Genomic DNA, 27,223 nt, shown 5'->3' with positions numbered 1-27,223 from the left:
ACCTTGGTTCAGATTATGTCTAGTTTGGAGGGCAAATTGATATCAATAAATCATACACATAATTAATCAGCTATGTACAAACCCTAGGTTCAGATTAACGAACTAGCCAGACATACTAAAATAAATAAAAAGCATAAATAAAAAGAAAGCAATTAAAATAAATGAAATAAATAAAACCCGGAAGAATGTTGAATGACAGCTTGAATCTTGTAGGAAAATAAAGCTAATCTATGAAAACAATAAAAGTCTAAGTTTAAAACTGAAAAGATAGAGAAAAGGGGTAAAGAGATGTGTCTAATAGGTCAGGGAAATGACCTATTTATAAGCACAGGAGATAAATACAGTGTAGAACTCAAAAATACTGATAAAATCCGAAAATTCCGAAAATTCCCGAAAATTCGGAAATTCCCGTCGGACACTATTCACTGCTGCGCGCGACTTTCGTGTTTTGGCCATAACTTTCTCGTCCGAACTCCGATTTACGAACCGTTTGCGCTCACGAACTCGTATCGAGACGAACTACAACTTCTATTTCAGACAAGTTTTCCAAATTCGAACTCAATATTTCTGTAAAAATCATCAAAGTACGACCAAGTAACATATTTCACAAGATAAAGCAATTTAAGCACAAAACAATCATCCAACCCTCAATTTCCTATAAAATTAACATCATATGAACATTAAAAACCATGGAAACATGAGTGTTATCAGTAAGTAAATGATTCACTAGTTATTTCAAGAATATCAAATTATAAATATAAGTTTTAAACTTATATTTGAGATGTAAGTAAGTGTTTCACTTGTTATTTCAAGTATGATTAGGGTAAATTAAATTGAGATTCTCAAATTCGAGTATGATTAGTGGAAATTCAATTGGGGATTCTCAAATTCAAGTATGATTAGTTGAAATTCAATAGGGGATTCTCAAATTCAATTATGATTAGAAGAATTTCAATTGGGGATTCTCAAATTCAAGTATAATTAGTGAAAATTCAATTGGGGATTCTCAAATTCAAGTATGATTAGTTGAAATTCAATTAAGGATTCTCAAATTCAAGTATGATTAGTGAAAATTCAATTGGGGATTCTCAAAATCAAGTATGATTAGTGGAAATTCAATTGGGGATTCTCAAATTGAAGTGTGATTCTCTATTGGATTCTCCACTAATCAAGTTCAAATTTTAGATTCTCTATTGGATTATCCACTAATCAAGTTCAAATTTGTGATTCTCAACTAGATTCTCCACTAATCAAATTCAAATTTGAGATTCTCAACTAGATTCTCCACTAATCAAGTTCAAATTTGAGATTCTCTATTGGATTCTCCACTAATCAAGTTCAAATTTGAGATTCTCTATTGGATTCTCCACTAATCAAGTTCAAATTTGAGATTCTCTATTGGATTCTCCATTAATCAAGTTCAAATTGAGAACCCCCAATTGAAGTTCAACTAATCATTCTAATTAGTTACACAATTGACTACACGGTTAGGTGACATCTACACAGTTAGTTACACGGTTATGTCATTCTACTGTGTAGTAAACTGTGTAAGATATTGTGTCCCCTACCGTGTATGTCCCATATAACTGTTTGATTCGTTTGAGCAATTGAGTTAAATAATTATAACACAAAATAATCAGAAGATTGTAGTAAATAAAAACATTAATAAAAGCTATTTAGAAAGACCTTAAAATCTGTGTCCAATCATAATTACCATTTAAAAATTTACTTCATTTTTAAAGAGAAAATAAATTAAAGTGGGAAATCATTTGGGAATTCTCAATTTGAAGTATGATTAGTGGGAAATCATTTGAGGATTCTCAAATTGAAGTATGATTAGAGAAAAATCATTTGGGGATTCTCAAATTGAAGTATGATTAGTGATAAATGGATTGGGGATTCTCAAATTGAAGTACGATTAGTGGGAAATCATTTGGGGATTCTCAAATTGAAGTATGATCAGAGGGAAATCATTTGGGGATTCTCAAATTGAAGTATGATTAGTGATAAATGGATTGAGGATTCTCGACTTAAAGTAAGAGTAGTGGGAAATCATTTGAGGATTCTTAAATTGAAGTATAATTAATGGAAAATCAATTGGGGATTCTCAAATTGAAGTATGATTAGAGGGAAATCATTTGGGGATTTTCAAATTAAAGTATAATTAGTGATAAATGGATTGGGGATTCTCAAATTGAAGTAAGATTAATGCGAAATCATTTGGGGATTCTCAAATTCAAATTGAAGTATGATTAGAGAGAAAACATTTTAGGATTCTCAAATTGAAGTATGATTAATGATAAATGGATTGAGCATTCTCAAATTAAAGTAAAATTAGCGAAAAATCATTTGGGGATTCTCAAATTAAAGTATAATACGTGTTTATTACTACATTATGGTTAATAGTCTCGGGGCATAGATATGAGATTTCCCCCAATTAGATGGCAAAATAAGGAAATTATTAAAGTCCACAAAAAAATCATTATTCATAAATGATTTTTAAAAACATATTAAGTGCCTAGAAGATGTAAAATACCTTCTATCTAATTTATACACGGAACACCATTTTCAAAACACAAACTAAAATAAAGATTTTTTTATTTGTAATGCAACATTAGGAAAATTCATAATATGCAACCGAAAAGAAATACTCCATCCGTCCCACCAAGCTCAAGTCGTATTTATTTTTAGGGTGTCCCATCGAGTTTTGAGTCATTTTTTTTGGGACAAAAATTAGGCAATTTAAAGCACTAATTTACAAAATCAATTGCACCCATTATTACCTTCTATGTCCTACTTTATCGCTTTATTATTTTCTCTCTAATTGCGTGTTCTCAACTCAAAAGATGGGGACCGACCGTCGATGGATCAATGCAAAAATTGATTGTCTGCAGTTTTATAGGTAACAACTTAAGGAAAAATTATCACTTATTAAAATATAAACTTTTAATATATTAAAATTTTAAATTATTACATCTTGCTTATTTAATTTTTCTTTTTTGTATATTATACATCAAATTAAAGGTAATTTCATGATCTTTTATTCAAGATGTATATTGCATATTTTATCTAAAATATAATTTCATGAAAATGAGAAAATATGCTTTATCAAAAAAATGAGAAAAAAAATGAAAGAAATAAAAAATTTAAACCGAATTTACAAAAATAGCAACTAAAGTTGGGCGATTTTTCCCCTTGAATCACAATTTTTGGTAGTTTATTTGACATGGATTATACATAATTTTTTTTAATTTTCAACTATATCTTTCTAATTAAATTAAATTATATTTACTTTGCTTTTTATATATATAAAGATTATTTTTTATTTTATTCAACTTTGTTGAGTGTCGGGGTGATGGGCGTCAACACTCCTTATAAGGTGTCAACACTCCTTATAAGGTGGTGGGCGTCCCTTGTTGTAATGAGTGATACTATTCTCACAATTATATCTATTTATATAAATTTTTAATATTTATTTTCAATCTCACTATTAACTTATACGTACTCCCTCCGCCCCGTAGAGTTTGTGGCGTTTTTTTTAGCACGGGAATTAAGAAGTTGTAGATTAGTGTTTTAAGTGTGTAGTATAAAAGTGATAAAGTAGGAGATAGAATGTAATAAGGGTGCAATTAATTTTATAAATTAGTACTTTAAATTACTTAATTTTTATTAAAAAATGAAATGACTTAAGTTCGGTGGGACAATCTAAAAATGAATACACCTTAAATTTGATGGGGACGGAGGGAGTAATTATTTTTGCACTATACTATAGTTCATGCAATTTCGTCTGTAAAGTGAAAAGCTTTCATATCAAGATACACAAATACATTGCGTAACACAAAATAAATTTCTTATTTGAAAAGGTTGTTCAAAAATTAAAATTAGGTGTGTAAGAATGATTTACAGTACATGCAGTCATTCTAGATTTTCGTGTAAAGATGTTATTGGCCGGACAAGCAACATACCACTTTGATTATTGTGAAGAGTGGTATGCAAAACAAACAATCAAAAAAACCGGCTGAACTATAAAACCGGACCGAGTTAGTACATAATTCAAAAAAGTGATGGTTTGGTCAACCAGGACACGTGTAGTAATCCTAACATGGGAGTGTAAAAAACTGGGTGTAGGATAGACTTTCCCCAAGAAAAGCAGAGAGAGAGAGTAATGTGACAGGTTGAATTGATTCAACAATTATATCCTTTAAATTGAAAGAAGTCAAATATTGGACAAAAATAGGCAGCCACGTGTATTCAGTCACATGTAGCTTGGTTCGCCTGGCCAAAATTTGCTGAGCATGACGAAATTTGATGCAAACATCTTCTTAATTATCATTATTGGTCTTCAATTCCCTCCCAAAAAAGAAAATTAAATACTCCCTCGATCTATTAAAAGACTTATCATATTAAAATGTTATAAATTATTAATAAAATAAGTATCTTAATTTAAATGTGAGTGCATTATATGATCTGTACTCAAGTGAAAGTGACAAATTTTTTATAGATCAAATAAAAATGAAATTGTGGTAAATTTTTTGTGAAGGAAATGAGTAATGATAATAATCTATATTTTCCACTTTTAAAATTTTTCAAAAAAAATTCTAAATCCATGTGTTATAAAAGTCTTTTTTTTTTTTCAAATTTGTGAATTTTTAAGTCGAAACGTAAATTTTAAATATCTTTTATTGCTAGTAATTAGTGATCAATAATCATCATTATCACCACCATTTGTTACATCTCTAATACCTACATCTCTAGGTCATGAACTAGTGGACAGATATGAGAGGGGGTATATTTTAGGGGACATAAAACTCAATCCAGATGCAAACTAAAAAGGCATTTTAGTAGGCAAATGGGATTAAAAATTAGAGTATCAAAGTAGATTCTGTGTGAATTTGGTTGCGCATAATTTTCCCATATAGATCAATTTTGGCTTCAACACAATCCAAAACCTATGGTTGACATTTTCACAGTTCCATATCTCAAATATATAATACGCGCTATGATGAAACCCACAATTAATACTCTTATAAAAGTCTTATGTGAAATTATTTTACAGGTCAAAATTTGTGAGACAAATCAAGATCATAATTCAAACACAATGAAACAATATGTTTTTAAATATATCATGCACTAACATATAATTACAAACATGTTGTATACGAGCTTGAATTCGAACCTTGATTCATCTAACTTAAATTTTCTATTACTTTTAACGATGACAAAAAATGCAAATATACTGCAGCTCATCATGTTTTTTTTTTTTTTTTTTCACCACTAAACATACAATTATCATGATACTGCGAGTCAATTATGTTATAATTTTATGTTGGAAAACTATGAAAGCTACTTTAAACATGGCCCTCTTTGTAACCCTAAATACATGCAAACGATCTTCATTTTTAATCCTAAATCTTTCTTTTCTTATCTTGATGGCCCTCTTTGTAACCCTTAATACATGCAAACGATCTTCATTTTTAATCCTAAATCTTTACTTTTCTTAGAGCATCTGCAGCGCGGAGGGCGAAGGGAGCCTCGATCCGCGCCGAAAGAGACGGGCGTGCGCTGGAGACGCGGCCAGGTGCGAGGCGAGGTCGAGCGCTGAACCCGGGGCGAAGGCTGAAAAATTGATTTGCGTGGAAGCCACGCGCGTGAAATAAAAATAAAATAAAATTGAAGAGCGAATTGAAATTTGCAGAGCGGCTGGGTGGGGAAGTTGGGGAAGAAGGAAGGGAAAAAGGCTGGGTGGGGTGGGGTGGGGTGGGGTCGGTAGGGTTTCAATTTTTTTTTTCTTTTAAAATCCTATTTATTTTAGTTAATGTAATATTTAATATTTCAATTTTTAAAATCCTATATTTTCTTTATGTATTTTTTTATTATTTAAATTATGTAATATTTTTTTATTGTAATGTTTGAATTTTATTTTTAATAAAAATTTGAAATTTTAAAATTAAAGTGTAGAATTGGGGATTTTATTTTAAAATTGGACTTGAAGGAGCACATTTGGTCTCGTTTTGGTCCGATTGAGCCCTAGAAAATTATTGTAATTTTTTATTATTATTATTGTATTTAAATTATGTCTTTAAATTATTATAATGTAGAATTTTAATTTTAATAAAATATGAATTTTAAAAATAAAAGTGTAGAAATATGAATTTTGTGGAAATGGGGATCTAAGCACCCACCTAAGACACAATGCATTGGAGAGGGGTGTGTCTTAGGTGGGGCCCACTCCTAAGACACCCCTCTAAGCAACAAGCATTGTGGATGCTCTTATCGTCCCAGCAAAGGCCGGGAAAGTAGTTTTTTATTTTAGTTTTTTTTTTCCTTTTTTCTTTTTGGTGAATCTTTAGATTTTTCTATTTATTGGGCTTGTTTTTGTTTTGTTTCGCATTAAAGGAGTTCTTAGTCTTTGTGGAAAGTTGTGCCCCCTTTAGTTAGTTCGTTGGAGAGTTTATTTTGTAATTTTATTTGCAGGATTCCTGGCTTATTTCAAAGGGCGTGCAGTTGGGTTTGCAAGCTATTTACGGTGGCTAGTTTCTATAATATTTTCATTTGGAGTTTAATAACTTCTTAATTTTCTTGTAATAATACCATTATAGCGCGTTTTGTATACGCAGTGTGGAATAAAGTTCGATTGAGATATCTTTTTGCATATGCTATATTAGAAATATGTTTTGTAAAGTATACTAAAATATCTGTAAAATATAGTAATTTATTGTTTGGTAATGATGTATTAAGAATTAATTCGCATACTTACACTTACACAAGCCCTAATTATTTCTATAATAAGACTGGGCCTATTGAAGTGGGACGTCCCAAAAAGGAAACTAGGCCTATTGGGCTGGGACGGAGGGAGTAAATACTATAATTTGTACTTAGTGGTATACATATAACTTAGATCTGTATAATATTTTTGGATTTTTAATTTGTATCTAAACATTTGAGCTCTCTCCTTAATTGATTTTACTAATATTATTAATTAATGATTCTCCATTATTGACGGGCTATCATATCTAAACTCAATTATAACGTATCACTAGTACACTCATCCGTGCGATGCACGGCGAAATCGAAATTAAACGACATTTTTAAATAAATAAATATAACTATTAAATAGAATCAAAATATAAATAAATGAAAAATATGGTTTAAAATAAAATGTCAATTACTCAATAAAATCTCGAATTTAAAGACGTAATTTTCAATTATGTATAAAGTGTAATGATAAATATAGTTATTAAATAATTTTGAATTATTTGATAATAAAAATTACTAGTATACACATTATTATTATAGAGTATTCCACATAATAATAAATAAATAAATAAATATTTTCATACACAAACATAAATAAAAAAAGGTTGTACAATTTTAACAAAGAGAATATTTATTTTTATTTTAAATTTTAATAACCTATTCGTTTTAAATTCATTTTTGATGATTTTTATATATTAAATATTTTGTTACGAACTTAACTTAAGTTGCATATTGAATATTTCTTCATAAATCAAATTTGATGATACTTAGAAAAGAATTTAAAAAAATTAAAAAAGAGAAAAAAATAGTGAAAAAATTGATGGGAGAAAAGAGAGAAAAAATGGAGGGAGAAAACTCATCTTTCATGTATTATATAGATATAGATATAGATAGGGGCGCGCTCCAGTGAAACCCCCTATTTTTTGTGTAACATGAGGACAATGAATAAGACATATGATACTAATGAACAAGATGTATATCTAACGAACAAAATGTATATACTGATGAAAAAAAAAATTAAAAAATTGGTAATGAATAAGACATATATACTGATGAACAAGGCAGTATATACCGATGAACAATGCAGTATATACTGATGAATAACAAAATTTAAAATATTCTGCTCCCTCCCGGATTCAAACTCTGTGAAAAAAAAATCTTCCTCCAGATACAATATCAGCCATATGATTGATAAAATAATAAACGCATCAGATCGTGCCTCATGTTACACGAAAATTAGGGGTCTCATTGGAGCGACCCCCTGTATTGATATAGATATAGATAGATATGGATGTATGATAGTGAAATAATTATGTATATGAATTATGTGAATGTGATCATGTGATAAATATAATATAATATTTAAAGTATATAATATTTAAAATACTATAGGAAAATCGGGTCAGATAATATCAATGGAGATAACGGAATATGGCCCAATTCATCAAACGATGTCATTTTATTTCAAAAGAAAAACGTGAAATCCTGCAAGCGTCTTTGACCCTATGTCCAAGCATTTAGCATCACTGTCGGCAAAACGAAAATCTTTCTTCTTTTTCTTTACGGTCTAACTGTGAAGTATATATTTTTTTAGATTAAAAATTTTAAGTTTGAATTCCATCAATTTTTTTAATAGATTAAGTTTATTATATTTAATTTTTTAAATGTGATTCTAATATAATTAATGTGTATGCTATTGTACATAAGCGGGGTTTATCCAATATGCAGCTCAAATAGCTAGCCATTGCAGTTTTTTGTCGTGAAAAAACAAAAAAAAAACCTTCTTTTTGGTTTCTTTTCCTTTTTATTTTGTTTTAAGTTGAGGAAGGGTGATCAATTTTTTGCTGTGGGGTGTGGATGATTAAGAATGCCTCGCGAAATGATAGTAATAAATAATATCATGAACATGATGAATCAAAGTCAGAAATCAATCTTACATCTAAGATCCGATCTAATCTAAGTAGGTTTATATGTGCACATGCGACAACCTTGAGAATGCCAACATTGCTCACTTTTGCATCGTTCAGGAATGCATTAATAAATGTTTAGGTGAAATTCAATTATTTCGTGTCCTTTTCACAAATCATAGAATAGTAAAACTTCATATAGTATTTAATTGCACACTTATATAACACATGTATGATTCACACTACATTCATTTGCAGCACCTGTTATTTACAGTGACGTGCATGCACGTCATGATTATGTAGGAGTTCTTGTCAAAAGCTTTGGGAATTTTTATTTAATTTTGAGAGGATGTAAAAAGTTGATTTAATTTATAGATGGCTACGTGTTTCGCTAATTCACCCCTCCAACGGCATACTTATAAAAGAATACAATTATATTCAGGGCCCAGATAGAAAATTAATTTAGGGGAACTAAAAGTGAAAATTTTCGACAATAAACTAAAATTGGAAATTTGGAATTAAATACTAAATAAAAGATTAAAAATAGAAAAAACAAGTTGGGAGTGGTGAATCTTAAATCCGCATCCCTAAATTTTGAACTGTGTTATGCTATGTTCTTAATCATAATTAAATCATTGAATACAAATTTGGGCAAGTTGACTCGAGTGTTGCTTTAATGGGCACGCTTTACGCACAATGAACATTAGTAAATTCATATTTGGAATCCATTTCTCACTGCCATTTCGATTTACCACCTTTATTTCTATTTTCTTTTGAGAGGTAAAGATATTATTTTTATTCAATCAAATAATTAATTAGGGTTAAGTACCAAATCCCCCCCAACGTCGGGGCCCCTGTCGCGTATAGGACCCTATAGTCAGGGTAAGCATTGTTTACTACCTCAACGTGGCTAAACCTAAGCAAATCCCCCCCTCCGCGTTTTAACGGCGCTTAACACCGTTAGTTTTTTAATTTTTTTGTTATTATTTTAATGAAGGGCGTCTTCTCCAGCTCCACCGCCTTTCCTCCACCGCCCTCCACCACGTTTTCTCCAGCTCTAGCTCCCTCCGCTACCCTCCCTCACCACCACACCTCTTCCTCCACCGCCTTTCCCCACCACCATCACAGATCCGCCGCCTTCAGGGTGAGGTGGAGAGGAGGGCGAGGACGATGAAGAAGATGAAGTAGCCGATCTTGAAGAGGAAGAAGGTGGTGAGCCCGGAGGAGAGGGGGGCGCTGAGGTGGTCGTAGGCGTCGGTCCCTCCGGGGTCTGGTCGAGGATGAATTCGTTGTGCATGATCTTGGTGAAGAGGAGCTCCGAGATCTCGATGTGCGCGAGGTAGATGAAGGAGAGGGGGATGATTAGGGATACCGTGATTTGGGCGAAGATCTTCTTCCACGACGCCACTATGTTGAACGATTCCTGCAGGATTCCGAAGAACCCTAGGAATTGGATTTCTTCCTGCTCCCTGTCCATGCCGGAATTCCTCTTCTTCTGCGGATTTGGGAGATTTTGGAAAATTCTATTTAGGGAAGAAAGAATTGAAATCTTGGAAATGATGGCTGGAAGAAGGGAAGTGATATTGACTTATTGGAGAGTGTTGTTTAGGTCGGTGAAAGGCATGTCTGGTGGCGGCGAAAGGCATGGCTGGCGGTGGCGGGGGAAGCGGCAGCGGAGGTTGGGGAAGAACGTGTGAAATGGGGGCCACCTTCATTAAAATAATAACAAAAAAATTAAAAAACTAACGGTGTTAAGCGCTGTTAAAATGCGGGGGGAATTTGCTTAGGTATAGTCACGTTGAGGTAGTAAGCAGTGCTTACCCTGATTATAGGGTCCTATACGCGATAGGGGCCCCAACGTTGGGGGGATTTGGTACTTAACCCAATTAATTATGATATCCCTAGGTCATCTTAAAAATTGCAAGTCACCATTGCATATTGTGCAATTTGTACGTACAAATTGACAAATCCTCACAAACAAAAATAAAAAATTGGCTTTCCAGATGGAAAAGGTTACAAAATAGTTCTCATGCGTCTGCAAAAAAGAATCCTACTACGAAAAAGAGTGTCATTTCATTTTTTCAATCATCACGTACATTATATTTTCTCTCTTATAGTTAACTATAGATTAAATTATACTTTTATTCCATTTTTCAACTAATGATATACTTTTATTCTAGCCTAAAAAATTACATATTTTTATTCTTTTTTTTAATAACATTGCCCCTATAAATTATACATTTATTCTACTTACAATAACTTTAACAATTTTATTGTTTTTACCCTCAAACAAAGACTCTTTTTTGTGGACGGAGGAATATATATTAAATTATATTTTAATGTAATTCTGCTGTAGAAAGCATCAAGTTACATTTGGCTCTTGAAATTAATATAATTGCTAAATGATAATTATGTGTTTCGTCTTATAGTAACTTGTTATATATTCTTAAATATAAATGTTTCCGCCTATATATTATTGCTCAAACCTACGTTATAAAATTTTCAATTTCAATCATGGTTGATAGAACTGACTGCTAAGTCCACTCATCAGTGAGCTCATGGCGGTTGTTCAAGGGATCATTATGAGCATGGAGCATAATTTCACGCCTTTTGAAATTTTTACTGACTCAATGCTCGCAGCTAGAGTTATGGCCAACGAAGATGAAGAGAAAAAACTGCTTCCTGAGGATATCTGCGAGATCTTGTAACTGGACAGAGAGAATAGCCTTATCCGAGTGAGTCACATGTTTCGAGAAACAAATAGCGCTGCGCATAGCCTTGCCCAGTTTTCGCTTTCTTGTCCGGATTATGTTGTTTGGACATCTTCTTTCCCTAGCTGGCTTAGGGATATTGTTTTGGAAGATTTGAAGTAATATGATGGTTTGGTTTAAAAAAAACAAGTTGTTGACTACAACGTAATTGACTCATATTAATTTGTTTTTTAATCAGACTCATATTAATTTGTTAAGTAAACAGAATATCAACATATAACTATCAAAATACAGACATACAGTGCACAAAAAAGTAAACCCGCCTCAAGTAGTAGTCTTTATAGAACCATCACATTGCAGAGACGGAAACTCTAAACTAATTCCAATATCATTAGAATAAAACATACATAAAAAAAAAACATTTTATTAAAAAAAAGATAGTAGTAGCAAAGTTGATGAGAGAGAATTATTTGTAGAGCGCGGTAGGAATGCTCTGTTCAAACCAGAAAAAATCAGTGGGATCGATTATGCGTTTGACCTGCACCAATCTGTGGAAATTGGTCTTGAAATACCTAAACCCCCAATCATGGGAGCTGCCGTTAGCCCTTCCAACGGCGTTCATCCCTATCTCCACATCTCTGTAGTTAACGTAGGCCTCCCTTGGATTCTTGGAGGCGTAGGGCGCCATGTAGTTGTAGAGCTTCTCCATCCATTCATACCGCTTCCTCACGTCTTCCTTATCGCTCCTCCACGACGTCAGGTACTGCGCCATGAACACCACCCCCTTCCGGTGAGGGAACGCGATCTCCGCCTCCGGAATCCTGCTCATTTTCCCGCCGAACGGATTCCATATCATCAGCGGCGCCTCCTCCTCCATCATCACCCGCCACAGCCCCTCCAGCCCCCCCTCCGGCACCGCCGCCTTCACGAAGTCCGATTTCGCCTTGAAGTGGTTCACGAACGCCGCCTTCCCGGCCAGCAGCGCCGCCGGCGGCGTTCCGGCCGGGAAGCTCCCGACGTACACCACCGACTCGATCCAGCTCATCTCCACCGTGTCGTTCCGCGTCAGCCCCAGCTCCGGGAAGCTGGACCTCATGATTTTCAGAAGCGCGGGGGCTCTGCCGAGGTACACCGCGTTGTACGCGGTCACTATCGTCCTCTTCCCGCCGGCGATGGGCGCCGGCTGGATGAGGACTCTTATGAAGAGATTCTCGTCGATTTTGTCAGCAATTTGCTGCCATTTGTATAGAGTTTTGGTGGCGCCTTGTTCGAGTGTTCGCGGCACGGTGAAAACGGTGACGGTGGAGGGAACTTTGACGAGCTTCACTTTCCATGCTAATATAACGCCGAAGCTGCCGCCGCCGCCGCCTCTGATCGCCCAGAACGCGTCCTCCCCCATGGATTTCCGGTCGAGGATCCTGCCGTCGGCGTCGACGATCCTGGCGTCGACCACATTATCCGCTCCGAGGCCGTATTTCCGCATCATGGGGCCGTAGGCGCCGCCGGTGATGTGTCCACCGACGCCGAGGCTGGTGCAGAGGCCGGCGGGGAAGCCGAGCGTCTTGCTCTTCTCCGATATTCTGTAATAGAGCTCGCCGATGGTGGCGCCGGCCTGCGCCCATGCTGTTTTGGAGCGGACGTCGACGTTGATGGCGCGGAGTTTTCCGAGGTCGAGGAGGATGAAGGGCGGCGGCGATTTGAATTCGGAGGTGTAGGAAATGCCTTCGTAGTCGTGGCCGCCGCTCCTAAGGCGGAGGTGGACGCCGAGCTTCCTGGCGCAGACGACGGCGGATTGGACGTGGGATTCGGTTGTGGGCGTGAAGATGAGGAGGGGTTTGGGCATGGAGGGGAGCAGGCATCGGAGGTTTTGGGCGGTGGAGTGCAAAAGGGAGGTGTAGAGCGAGGCTTGGGCGGCGGTGATGAAGGTGGTGGTTGAAGGGGAGGATTTATCGCTGTGTTTGGATACGCATTTTGGGAAGGAATCTTGGATTGGAGTTGGTGCGGCGGTTGAGATTGAGAGTAGGAGGAGAAATGAAGTGAGGATGAATGAGGTGTGAGGATTCATTTTTGGTGTGCTTCGTTATAGAATGTTGATGGAGGAGTGTTAAATATTTATAGAGGTGGCATATCAGTTAAATTCCATTTATTGACAAAGTCAACCCGAGACTTATGTATGGAAACGGTGAGACTGGTGAATCTATTTGTTATACGTTCCGGTCCACGTTACATTAGTTTATGTAATTTCCTTAGTGGTTTTTATTAGACCGGCAGAAAGACTAGGGAATGCGATTCAGTGTACCATACTTTACGTCCCACTTTGTGTTTCATTTTCAATTTTATTTAATTTCTTATGTATATTTTCTTCAATTTGAACTTTATATGCTTTAGTTTAATTTTGTGATTATTAACTAGGGTTTATTCCATCAATCTAGGGTATATAAATATTTTTTATCATTTAATTTCACTTTTATTAGCTAATAATAGGTTGATAAATTAAAAGTCATGGTATATACTTTTATTATCTTTATTTTTATTTAATATCTAATAAATTATATATTTTTTAAATGGAGTATATAATATACTAATTTACACAATTACCCTTAAACTTAAATACATAATAGGTATACAAAAGACAATCTATATTTTGTACCCAATATATTTTTTGGTTAGTACAAATTTGGGATATCCGATGCCTAAGCTAAAATGTAGTTGTCTTTAAGAAACATAGGGTAGTTTATGGTTCAAATCTTAGGGCTCTCTCTTCTAAATTAAAAAAAAAAAAAAAAAAGAGATACAATGTAGATAATTAGGGTTTACTTTTATTTTTACCGTTTGTTATACTTAAGGGTTAGGCTAAAATTAAAATTATTTTAAGATATAAATTAGGAATCATTTTCAATAGGAGTGTTGTTGGGAACTTAATGAAATATCCTAATTCTAGTTTTAATGATACAAAAATCAATAGGTTTCACTTGTAATAGACTAAAACTGTTCGAACTCAAGTGTTAGAGTTATTTTTCTAGTTTAGTTGTTGTTCTGAAGACTGAAGACTGAAGCCAGAGGACTGAAGACTGAAGACTGAAGTTGCTGACTGATGTGACGATTAAGGCAAAGTCAAATACTGATATTTGACTAACCAGTCCAAGAATCAGTTACGACTGATTACTTAATGTGAGCCACGTGGATTCAGCGGACTGATACTAAAGTCAAGTATCAGTTAAATATTCTTTCTCGGACTGAAGCTCCAAAGCTTAAAGGAAGCCATGCACTCCAGAAGTACAGCCGCATTAAATGCAGAGATTTCGAGGATCGTCCTTTCTCTACAGAGGCCCTTCCTTTCTAGTGATTACCTTTTCAAAGATGTCCAATCTCCAGCTCTCAAAGTAGCCGTTCTCACCAAACAAAGGAACCTCAAAGATTGAAGCCTCAGTCCAAGTTCAAATTATTCTCTAACGGAAGAATTCTTGAAGACCCTTTTAGCCAACGGATCTATTCAAGACATCTTCTATAAATAGAGCTCGATGATCACTTCAATCTTCATCAATTCAACTACATAAGCTAAAACGTGGCCGAATTCGTCACTCGGCATTCAAAGCCACTCCAAAGTTTGAATCGAAGAAGAGAATCACAAAGCCAAAAATCAGTCACTGTTGATTACATACATTCTCTTAGAACTTAGGCAAATATTGTACATCCAAAGCCTAGGTATAACTGATTACAGAGAACTTATTCTTTGTAATCTAGTTGGCAAGTTTTCGAACCTCTTTTCAACCGACCGAATTGAGAGTTTGAGTTGTAAGGAGTTCAGACCAGTGTTTTGACTCCAAGAGATCTTAGTCTTTGCGGAAAGACATAGTTTTGTCTCAGTGAAGCTAAGAGTAAGAAATCCATCCCAGTGTGTTGGTACTGAAGATTGGATCTTCAGTTTTCTAGGTTTGTTGTGCACCCGTAACCACATGCCCAGTGAAGTTGTCAGTCTGATCAACTGACCGTGGATGTAGGAAGTGTTTTCCGAACCACGTAAAAATCTCTGTGTTGTTTACAGCTTTCTGTATTTACCTTCTTACTTGTGTTTAAACCTTCTACAACTGAAAACTGATTAACTGCAAAGAGAAACTTAATCTCTGACAACTTGTTTAATCAAAACGGCTATTTCGAAAGAAAAGTTTTCCGTTGCGAGTAATATTTGTCGAACTGATAAATCTTGGGATAGTCAGTGAGAGATTCATATTACTCCTCTGTTTTACAAACTCGACTGAAGCCTAACGTGTATCAGTTAATGTCTTTGACTTAACTGATAACTCATTACTGAAGAGTATTCAGTATCAGTCGCCACCCTAAATCTTGCTAAACTCTTTTAACTGAAAAAGGTTATGTCAGTTTGTTTTCGTTTGGAAAATAGCCTATAGGTGTATTTCCCCCCCTCCCCATACACTTATTCGAGACCCTCCAGACCTAACATGTGTGCAGACCCAACCCGAACCCGCCGAACTCACCCGAATCAAACCCGTTGGTTCGGACCGGACCGACCCAAGACCTATGTTCGGTCCGGTCCGGATCAGTTTTCTTAGACCGAACTTTTGTCGGGTCAGTCCGGGTCGAAACCCGATCGAACCTGTCGAACCCGGACCGACTCATGTATTTATAAATTAATTATTTTTTTTATATATTCAATATTTAAAATAGTATTAATAAAATTTAAAATTCAGATTTGTAACCCTAAAGATTGAGTTGTGGATTGTGAATGGTGGAACTATGATATTGATATGTGTTGATATCGTATTTATTACTCCATCCGTCCCACTCCAATAGGCTCACTTCTTTTAGGCACGGAGATTAAGAAAACTTACTTTTTAGTAGGAAAGTTGTGTGGTCCACACCAATTAAGTACAACTTTTTTACTCAAAAAGGAAAATGAGTCTATTGGAGTGAGACGGAGAGAGTATACTTTATGTATGAAAATTAAGTGCGAAACATGAAGAGAAAAAAATTTCGGCCTCGGCGGGTCGAATCCGTTGCTCGGGTTCGATCCGGGTTCGGGTCGGCCCACACACATTTCCGTCCTCTCAAAATTTTCGGTCCAGCAGACCCGACAGGTCGGTCCGGGTCCGATCCGCTGCACACTCCTAATTTTCAATCCTTAGATCATGAAAATTTATGGTAGATTAATCACTTTATTGACTATTATGGTCATTGGGAACAACTATTTTATTTTTTAAAAAAATTCATCATATTCACATAAAATTTATCATAATTTCTAATTTGATATTCATATTTGATATGAATCTGTACACTATTCACTTCCTACTATTTAGATGTTAATTCTATATTCTCATAAATTTATGTGATACTTCTATGTTATCTGTTGGTACATTTTTGGAATCTCAATTGAATAAAACACAAGTAAAATGACGCAGTTATTTTGGATATTGGAAGGTCAGAAGATGGAAAGAGACACAGATGGATTTAGTGTCATGATAAACCGTCCGTGTAGTATTTAATATAGTATTATAATTATAAATTACACATTATTATTTACATTAATATTTATTAATCAACCAATTAATAAAGATGTTACAAAAATATAAATAAATTAATATTTTAATATATTATTTATAAATATTTACCACTAAACTCTATTTGTGATGTGATGTTATTAAATGATTTGAGGATGTTAATTGTAATATAAACGATAAATATTAGTAAAATGTAAACTTATGAAAATCGAAAAAAACCATTATTAATAAATATTAATTATATGTGTATATATATATATGTGTGTGTGTGTGTGTGTGTTTTATTGTGATGCTAATAAACTCATATGAAAATTGAAAAGATTTCGTTGAATTCGAAAAGAGACGATTAGGAAAATAGTTTCTTCCCTACATGGCAATCTAAAACTTCACCATTTTGAATTTTTCTAAAATCTCCTTCACTTGCAATTATTTTTTATTTTTTATTATTTTAATTCTTAATTATAAGTGTAAATGACATATCACAATTAACATTAATATTTATTAATCAATCAATTAATAATGATGTTAAAGAAGCATAAATTAATTAATATTTTTATATATTATTTATAAATATTTAGCACCTAAGCCTAAGTGTGATGTGATGCTATATTGCTATTAAATGGTTTGTGGATGTTAATTGTAATAGAAATGGTAAATATTAAAATGTAGTAAAACCGAAGAAAAAAATTAATAGATATTATATATATATATATATATATATATGTGTGTGTGTGTGTGTGTGTGTGTGTGTGTGTTTGTATTGTGATGCTAATAAATTCATGAAAAAAAAATTGTTGGGTTCGAAAAGAGATGAGTGGTAATAATAGGAAAATTAATACTCCATGTCAATCTAAAACTTCACCATTTTGAATCTTTTCTAAAGCTCCTTAATTTGCAATTATTCTTCATTTTATATTTTTTTAATAATTAGTTATAAATATAAATGACATATCAAAATGAACAATAAATATTTATTAATCAATCAATTAATAAAGACGTTACAAAATCATAAATCAATTAATATTTTGATATATTGTACATAAATATTTATCACCTAACTCGTATTATGATGTGACGCTATTAAATGATTTGTGAGTGTTAATTGTAATAGAAATGATAAACATTACAGTATAGTAAACTCATGAAATTAAAATTGAAAAAAATATTACTAATAAATTATATATACACACACATACTGTGATGCTAATAAACTCATGAAAATAGATAAAATTATGTTGGGTTCGAAAAGAAACTAGTGATAAAATCACCTTTAAATAAGTTTGGACATGTACGAATTCATAAATTTTAAAGGTTTTCAATTATTAGTAGACATGCCTATTTTGATTTTTTTCTCCTTTTATTAATCTTCTCTATTTACACTATTTATTATTAATGCATATAATAAATATTTATAGACATGTCTAAATATTTATAGACATGCTTATGGGTACGAGTACACATGTTCTAGAATTCAAATTCCTTGAATTTTTATTTATCTAAATTATTTTTTTGTGATTCATGTACTAAAATAATAGGAATGGAGAATTTCTAACGATGATAACAAAAATACCTAATTATTTATCTTTATGAATTAGGAATTGTAAACAACCCCTATGTATAAAAGGCAGGGATTGCGTATTATATATTCCATCCGTCCACAAAAAAAAGTTTATTTCTGCCATTTTGGAACGTTCACACAAATTAATCTCTTTCTACTTTTGGCAACTTTCTATCACATGGTGGACCCTTATCTTCACTCACAATACATTTAATTTTCATTATCAATACTATCTTTTTAGTGGGACTTTTTCTCCACTCACAATAAACTCAGTCATTTTCATTAAAACTCAGTGTCGTCCTCTTCTAGAACTATTTTTTATGGACATATGAAGTATAACAAAATCATATAATTTCTTGCACAGTTTTCTAAAAAAAAAACCAGTCCTTTATCTTTAAATTTGACTTGACACAATTTCATTTAATTATTTTGTATGTATAGTAGAAATTTTGAAGTAAGGTTATATGTACACGTTTTTGTCCCATTTAAGACTCCACTTTGACGAGCATGACTTTTCCAAGAGACTTGTTAGGTCCGGAGGGTCTCGAATAGGTGTATGAGGGGGAGGGGGGAATACACCTGTGGGCTATTTTTCTTAGTTAAAACGAAACTTTAAATACAAACTGACTCAACCTGTTTACTGAAAAGAGTTTTGTCAAAACATGATTGACGACTGATACTGAATACTCTTCAGTAAAGAGTTATCAGTTAAGTCAAAGACTTTAACTGATACACGTAAGGCTTTGGTCGAGTTTGATAAACAGAGAGAGGTTATGAATCTTACTGACTATCAGAAGATAGATCAGTTAGACTGATAACACACGCAGCGGAAAACTTTAGTTTCGAAATAGCACGTTGTCAGTCGTTAAGTTTCTCTTTGCAATTAATTAGTTTTCAGTTTATGAAGGTAAGAGCACAAGTAAGAATGTAAGTACTGAAAGCTGTAAATAACACAGAGATTTTTACGTCGTTCGGAAAACACTTCCTACATCTACGGTCGGTTGATCAGACCAACAACTTCACTGGGCAAGTGCTTACGGGTGCACTGCAAACCGATGCGTGTGCTTACGGGTGCACAACAAACCTGAACGTGTGCTTGCGGATGCACACAAACCGAGACGACTGAAGATCATATATTCAGTACCAACGCACTGGGTTGGATTTCTCACTCCTAGCGCACACTGGGCACTAAGATCTCACGGAGACAGAACACTGGTCTGAACTCCTTTTCGACACAAACACTCAATTCGGTTCGTTGAAGAGAGGTTTGAAAACTTGCCAACTAAACCACAAAGAACAAGTTCTTTGCAGTCAGTTTTACCTAGGCTTTGGATATACAATATTTGCCTAAGTTCTAAGAGAATGTATGTAATCAGCAGTGACTGATTTTTGGCTTTGTGATTCTCTTCTTCAATTCAAACGTTGGTGAGACTTGATTTTGCTGAGTAACGAATTCGGCAGCGTTTCAGCTTATGTTGTTGAATCGGTGAAGATTGAAGTGATCCTCGAGCGCTATTTATAGGAGACGTCTTGAATAGATCCGTTGGCGGAGATGGTCTTCAAGATTTCTTCCGTTAGAGAGTAATTTGAACTTGAGCTGAGGCTTCAATCTTCGAGGTTCCTTGTTTGGTGAGAACGGCTACTTTGAAGAGCAGGAGATGTGACATCTCTGAAAAGGTAATCACCAAAAAGGAATGGCCTCTGCAGAGAAAGGACGATCCCGAAATCTCTGCATTTAATGCGGCTGTACTTCTGGAGTGTGTGGCTTCCTTTGAACGTTGGAGGTTCAGTCCGAGGAAGAATGTTTAATTGATACTTGACTTTAGTATCAGTCCACTGAATCCACGTGGCGCGCATTAAGTAATCAGTCGAATGATCAGTTCCATTCTTAATCCTTTTTTAAATTTAAGTTTTGACATGTATATATGAAACATATATTATTACTCAAAATATAAAAAGTATTTTTTAAATAAGAAATATATATATTTTTAAAAAAATTATCACTATCAACTTTATATAAGCAATTGTTTAATAATAGATTGAAATTGATGCATCACATTACATAATCGTATATAAAAAGATTCTACGTATTTATTTAATATAATTTGTTCACCTTCTTTCTTTAATGTTTTTATTTTATATATTTCTTTTTTCTTATTTATTATACACCAATAATTACACAAACTAATTGATTTTTTTTCTAACTTATATATATTAAAAATATTACATGCAGATCCTTAAAAATGCGTTTAACTAAAGTGACTATTTACAGTATAACAAATACAATTAAAAAAATATAATTTGTGAAATTTATAGATATATATTTTTGTGATGAAATAATATTATTTTTAAATGACAATTTATATGCTTACAGTTTAATTATGTATATAAAAATAATACTATGTGAAATTTATGCTAAATTTTATGGACTCCTTAATTATTCAAATGAGGTTTATTACTCCCTCCGTCCGCCAAAAGTATGACACTTTGGCAGGGCACGAGATTTAATAAAATTGGTGATGATGTTGATGTAGTGGAAAAAGGGTCCCACCACTTTATGAGATGTGTGGTTGAGATAGAATTTATGGTGGATTTTTTGTAAATAAAGAGTGTTTGTAAGGATAAAATATAAAAGTGGATGGTGGGACTAGGGCTGTAAACGAGCCGAGCCGAATACTAGCAGTCTCGAGCTTGGCTCGTTTAAATATTCGGGTGTTCGAGCTCGACTCGAACTTGATTCAAGCTTTTATCTTGATGATCGAGCTCGGCTCGTCATCCACTTACTAAGCTCGGGCTCGGTTCGAGTTCGGCTCGGGTGATGCTCGATAATATCGAATTCGAGCTTGAGCTCGAGCTCGGCTCGTTAGATGTTCGTATATATGGTGTTCAAGCTCGAATTTGTTATAAATTTAGGAAAATCTTCTTAATTAATATGTTACATGAGTTCGAGTTTGACTCGTTTAAGGCTCGTGTACTAACTCGATTGAAGGCTCGACCGAAGGTTCGTGAACAAGCTCGTGAACATGTTCGCGAACAATCGCATTCAAACATGTTCGCGAGCTCAACGAGCCGAGCACTGTCAGGCTCGAGCTCAGCTCGATAAAAATTTCGAGCTCAAAATTGGGCTCGAGCTCGGCTCATTTATTATCGAATCGAGCTCCGAACGAACTTTTTTCGAGCCGAATCTCGAATAACTTGCGAGTAGCTCTGTTCATTTACAGCCCTAGGTGGGACCATTGCCTTAAAAGGAAAGTGGTATAATCTTTGCGGACGCCCAATATAGTAATTGTGCCATACTTTGGCGGACGGATGGAGTATTAAAGAAAATGAAAAAATAAAGAATCCCTTGAAAGCACAAAGACGTAGACTAAGGGCACGAAACTCGAAAAGAGATCGTAAAATAAAAGAAGACTAAACAAAAAATATCATATCAATAACGATAGTCAGGATAGTCGTCCATTTCATCAGACCAACGTCCATGGACAATATTGTCCATGAGACGCATACTAGGCCTATTGCTGAGATCAACCACAAAGTCCCTACCCATTTCTCCCACATTCCTGAGATGACTTTTAATGCTACCTTCCGGAGCTGCATTCACTGGCTCCCTTCCCATGCTCTTTCCCGAGCCCTTTGGATGCCCCAGTCCTCGCTTCGGCTCCAAGAGCATCTGCATCCCTGATTAACCTGCTCCTCTAACCGACTAATACGACTAGCTATATCTTCCAGAACAGAAGTGGGCTATCCATCAAAACCAACACCTTTTGCCCTATCCGCAGACTGCTGCTCCGCCATACACGAAGAAATATGCTCGCTCCTGTCAGCCAACTTCGACTCCGCAGGTTGTCCTCCAACCTCCTACAGTTTCACAGGTCGTCTCCCTCCCATCAGCATCTCATCAACATCTCATCCATCCTCTCCCGGAGCATCAACTTCCTCATCATCCACCTCTTCAACATGTCCCTCATCCAAAACATCCGAGTCAATGTGATGATCCTTAACAATCGGAACCGTACTGGCGTCAAGCAAATCAGGCCCTCGAATGCCCTCTTCTTCGTTGTCTAGGACCGCATACCGGTTTTGTTTCCCAACGTCAACTGTCTCACGATGCGGCTTAGGTTTCCAATTATTGCGTGGTTTAACCTTCTTGAATTCATCACATGTCTTAACGTTCAGATGTTTTTCCTTATCAGTCACGATAGCTGCGTAAGACAACTCTAATTTCTGAATTTTCATACACTTATCCACCGCATGCCCCGTGATCTTGCATTTGGAACAAAAGAACGGAAGTTTCTCAATTCCAAATTCAACGAAAAAAGATTTATCAGGGCAATCAAAGAGAGCAAATTCCGACAAAGGAAGTGCCAAATCAACCTCAATCAAGACCCGAGCATAATGCCCGAAGACTCTGGCAACTGTATCCCCATCCACCTTAATCAGTGTTCCCACAACTTTCTCAATAGTCGTGATAATCTCAGTCGTTTAGTACTCCACAGGTAAACAGTAAATTCGTGTCCATACCTGGCAAGGAGAAGAAATTTCCTTGTATAGATCAAAATGCCTAACCCATTCTCGTATTCTCAATGCACCATACGGCAAATCCCAAACTACACGTTGCCTCACTTTCTCTTTATCCTCAACAGACTCAAAACGAAATATATAGAAACCCTTGCTCATAGAAATGATTTACCACGGAGAATAAATGTTACATAAAGCTTGGAGCTCCAACCGAATCTCTTCAACCAACTTAAGCTTATCGCATTTGCGAAGATAAAGCCGCCCAATGACGGCATGCTCAAATTCCTTAACACGATGTTGATATATAGAAGCAGGAATTGAAATAGAAATAACCTCGTTATCAACGTTCGGCTCAGGAGTATTAACGCGATGTGCCAGAACATCAGGCCGATGGGCACGAGACTTCGGACGAGAAATGTCCGCATAAGAACGACAATCATTACCAGCAACATTCTCTTTGTGACCAACAGTTGTAAAAGCATTTGGCATCACAGACGACGATGCGACGAGAACAACACCTGAAGGAGACCCTCATCGAAGAATCTATGGTGGAAGTGTTCAAAACCCTAGGAGGCGAGCTGCCATGGCTGGGAACCTTAGTCGACGAACCACGTCGGGGCTGGGAGTAGTTAGATGACACCGGAGGGAGGTTGAGGCCAGATCTGTCCGGTGTCTTCAGTAGAATACTATCGCGCTCAGGCGCAGACATAAGGATACCAGACTCGTCCGGAGGCGTCAAAACCGAGCCATCGCGCACTGCAGGCGCACTACCGATGGGCTGGGAAGAGGACACTGGTGGCTGGCCTTCACGCGCAGACGTAGACGGAGGATTGGCGGTTGGAGGCGTGCTGCACACAACAGACGCGCTGCCGCTGGAAAGATGAGGAAAATTGCAAAGGGAATTCTCCACCATGGCAAGCGACAGGAGAGATTCCGGCCAACAAGAGGCCGACGCCGGAGGGGCGGTGGCGGCGCTAAAAAATAACGACAGGGGTCATAGCTAGGGCAAACGCGTCTCCAATCAAATAAAGTGGAATTAGGGAATCCTTAATACTAATATTTAGTCTTAACATACTTAGAGCACTCCCAGCAGAAATCTCAAAATTATGCTCCTATATTCCTCCCTAAAGCTTCCCTATTTAATTTTAGGATCTCGATTTTATAAATGCATACACCAGATCTCCTATTTTCTACATAAAAACAATAATTATGTGTGGGCCCTACTAATTATAAGCTTAAAATAAATTTAGGGTGGGTATAAATTTAAGATTGAATTTAGGTAGGTGTAAAATTTTTTGTGGGCCCCATCCAATTTAGGGGATCTGTTGGATGCATTTTTTTATCACATTTTCACTTGTTTTAGCCTAAATTTAAGTTAGTGATGCATTTAGGTGATCTGCTGGGAGTGCTCTTAAGTATTTATTAATTCAAACGTTTAAGTTCTATGAAGTGAAAGAAAAAAAATAGAATTACAAATACTTAAATCTATCTATGGACAATTGATTTTTTTTTTTTTAATGTTGAAGAAAAAAATGTATATCTTATAAAACTATATATTACATCCACAAAATTATCATTTTAATTTAAATTTTTGTAAATGTTCTTCATGAAATACATCAATAAAATATTTATCTACTCAATTATATTTATATTTTTTATACTTTTTAAGTGATGTAAAAGGTAATTTAGTAAAATAAAATAATTTCATCTCATTCCTAAACTTTATTTCTAGCTACCAATCATAGGAATAAAAATCAAACAAAGAATCACAATTTCATTCCTTTGGTATTCCTTCTGCATACCAAGCATAAGAATCACCTACGGTTTAATTGTCATTCTTTTCTCATCTTCATTCCATTTTCTATTCCACCCTCATTCCATTCTATCATACCAATCACCTCTTAAGATGTTAAAGGGGGTGTTTGCTTTAAATTTCAATGTCTAATTTTTTAGAATTAGTTAATTCGCTTCTAATTTAATTTGAAATAAACGTTTTGTTAATTGAAATGAAAAATAGAAAAACAAATATTTTATCAATTGAAATTAAATTTAGTGTACGACTGTAAATAAGTCGAACTTAACCGAATACTAACAGGCTTGAGCACGACTTATTTAAATATTCGGGTGTTTGAGCACGATTCAAGCACGATTCAAACTTTTATCTTATTGATTGAGTTCCGCTCGTCACCCACTTACCGAACTCAAGTTTGGTTCGGGTGATGCTAGATAACGTCAAATTCGAGCTTGAGCTTGAGCTTGGCTCGTTAGATGTTGGAGCTCGAACTAATTAAAAATTTAGAAAAAAAAAATCTTCAATATATATATTACTCGAGCTTGACTTATTTAAGACTCGTGCACTAATTTGAAGACTCAATCGAAGATTCGTGAGCAGGCTCATAAATATATTCGTGAACAATCAAATTCGAACATATTCGCGAGCTCAACGAGTCGAGTGTTGTCAAGTTCGAGTTCGGCTTGTTTACTATATAATTTCGAATAAATTTTTTTCGAGCCGTATTTCAAATAACTTAGGAATAATTATGTTTATTTATAGTCCTATTTAAGCGTGTGCGTTCAATTTTCATTTCCCATTATTTGTAGTGTGAAAATTTATAATAAGAGAATATAGCGTTCAATTTTCATTATCCATTGTTTCTAGTGTGAAAATTTATAATAAAACTATAAGAGCATCTAAAGACTAAAATCCATATGCAATGATGACTTTACTGGATTATTTAATTAATTCAACTTTACGGTTTTGACGGATAAATGTGTCCAACTCACATGTACGGTTGTTATGGGTATTGCTATATATGGATTATGAATCCAACTCTCAAGAAAATAAGAAAGAAAGAAAGAAAAACAATCGAGTCGAGGAAATTGGGTTCTATCTCGAGATTCAAATAAATGAGAGTATTTACATTTAATAATATGTATGCTATTGCAGGGACGGAGCCGGGGGGCTAGAGCCCCCTCCCAAATTTTGAGTTTTTTTTTTTAAATATATATAGATATATGTTTATACCTATTATAAAATAATTTTATTTTATAAAAGAGTATTTGATTATTATATTCTCTCATATATACTTAATTTAAGGATAATTTTGTTATTTAAAACTATATAATCTATAAAATATTGTTTGTTATTATTACTATTATACTTGTCTTTTAATAAAAAATGCCTAATATGTATGAAATGATAAAAAAAATTATAATGTATTGAAACTAATTTGTAATATATAGAAAATATATAATCTATGGACATGTTGTTTGTTATTATTATTATTATGCTTGTCTTTTAATAAAAAATGTCTTAAATATACGGAATTTCCAAAAAAAGTTTTGTGATATATTGAAACTATATAATCTATGAAAATATTGTTCGTTATTATTAGTATTATGCTAGTATTTTAATAAAAAAAAATACCTTAAATATACTGAATGCCCAAAAAAAAAATTCTCGGGGGCTACTGCCCCCGAACCCGGTTTTGACGGATAAATGTGTCCAACTCACATGTACGGTTGTTATGGGTATTGCTATATATGGATTATGAATCCAACTCTCAAGAAAATAAGAAAGAAAGAAAGAAAAACAATCGAGTCGAGGAAATTGGGTTCTATCTCGAGATTCAAATAAATGAGAGTATTTACATTTAATAATATGTATGCTATTGCAGGGACGGAGCCGGGGGGGCTAGAGCCCCCTCCCAAATTTTGAGTTTTTTTTTTTTAAATATATATAGATATATGTTTATACCTATTATAAAATAATTTTATTTTATAAAAGAGTATTTGGTTATTATATTCTCTCATATATACTTAATTTAAGGATAATTTTGTTATTTAAAACTATATAATCTATAAAATATTGTTTGTTATTATTACTATTATACTTGTCTTTTAATAAAAAATGCCTAATATGTATGAAATGATAAAAAAAATTATAATGTATTGAAACTAATTTGTAATATATAGAAAATATATAATCTATGGACATGTTGTTTGTTATTATTATTATTATGCTTGTCTTTTAATAAAAAATGTCTTAAATATACGGAATTTCCAAAAAAAGTTTTGTGATATATTGAAACTATATAATCTATGAAAATATTGTTCGTTATTATTAGTATTATGCTAGTATTTTAATAAAAAAAAATACCTTAAATATACTGAATGCCCAAAAAAAAAATTCTCGGGGGCTACTGCCCCCGAACCCCCGTACAAGTTCAGCCCCCCCAAACTAAATTTCTGGCTCCG

The 27,223-nt window shown here is 34.4% G+C and overlaps 1 protein-coding gene across 1 annotated transcript; it reads right to left on the bottom strand.

The window, feature by feature from the left end:
• Nucleotides 1-11,688: 11,688 nt before the first annotated feature.
• LOC130988373 (berberine bridge enzyme-like 15) lies at nt 11,689-13,478 on the bottom strand. Its single transcript, XM_057912191.1, has one exon. The coding sequence runs from the start codon at nt 13,437-13,439 to the stop codon at nt 11,841-11,843; it is 1,599 nt and encodes a 532-aa protein (XP_057768174.1). The 5' UTR covers nt 13,440-13,478; the 3' UTR covers nt 11,689-11,840.
• Nucleotides 13,479-27,223: the final 13,745 nt, after the last annotated feature.

This window comes from Salvia miltiorrhiza, chromosome 6 (genome assembly GCF_028751815.1).
Source record: "Salvia miltiorrhiza cultivar Shanhuang (shh) chromosome 6, IMPLAD_Smil_shh, whole genome shotgun sequence".
NCBI lineage: Eukaryota > Viridiplantae > Streptophyta > Magnoliopsida > Lamiales > Lamiaceae > Salvia > Salvia miltiorrhiza.
The sequence above is the reverse complement of the archived record's forward strand: the minus strand, read 5'-3'. Positions and strand labels throughout refer to the sequence as shown.

Bases quoted from the DNA above. Each gene is read 5' to 3' on its own strand.
- LOC130988373 (XM_057912191.1), bottom strand. From the start codon at position 13,439: ATGAATCCTCACACCTCATTCATCCTCACTTCATTTCTCCTCCTACTC.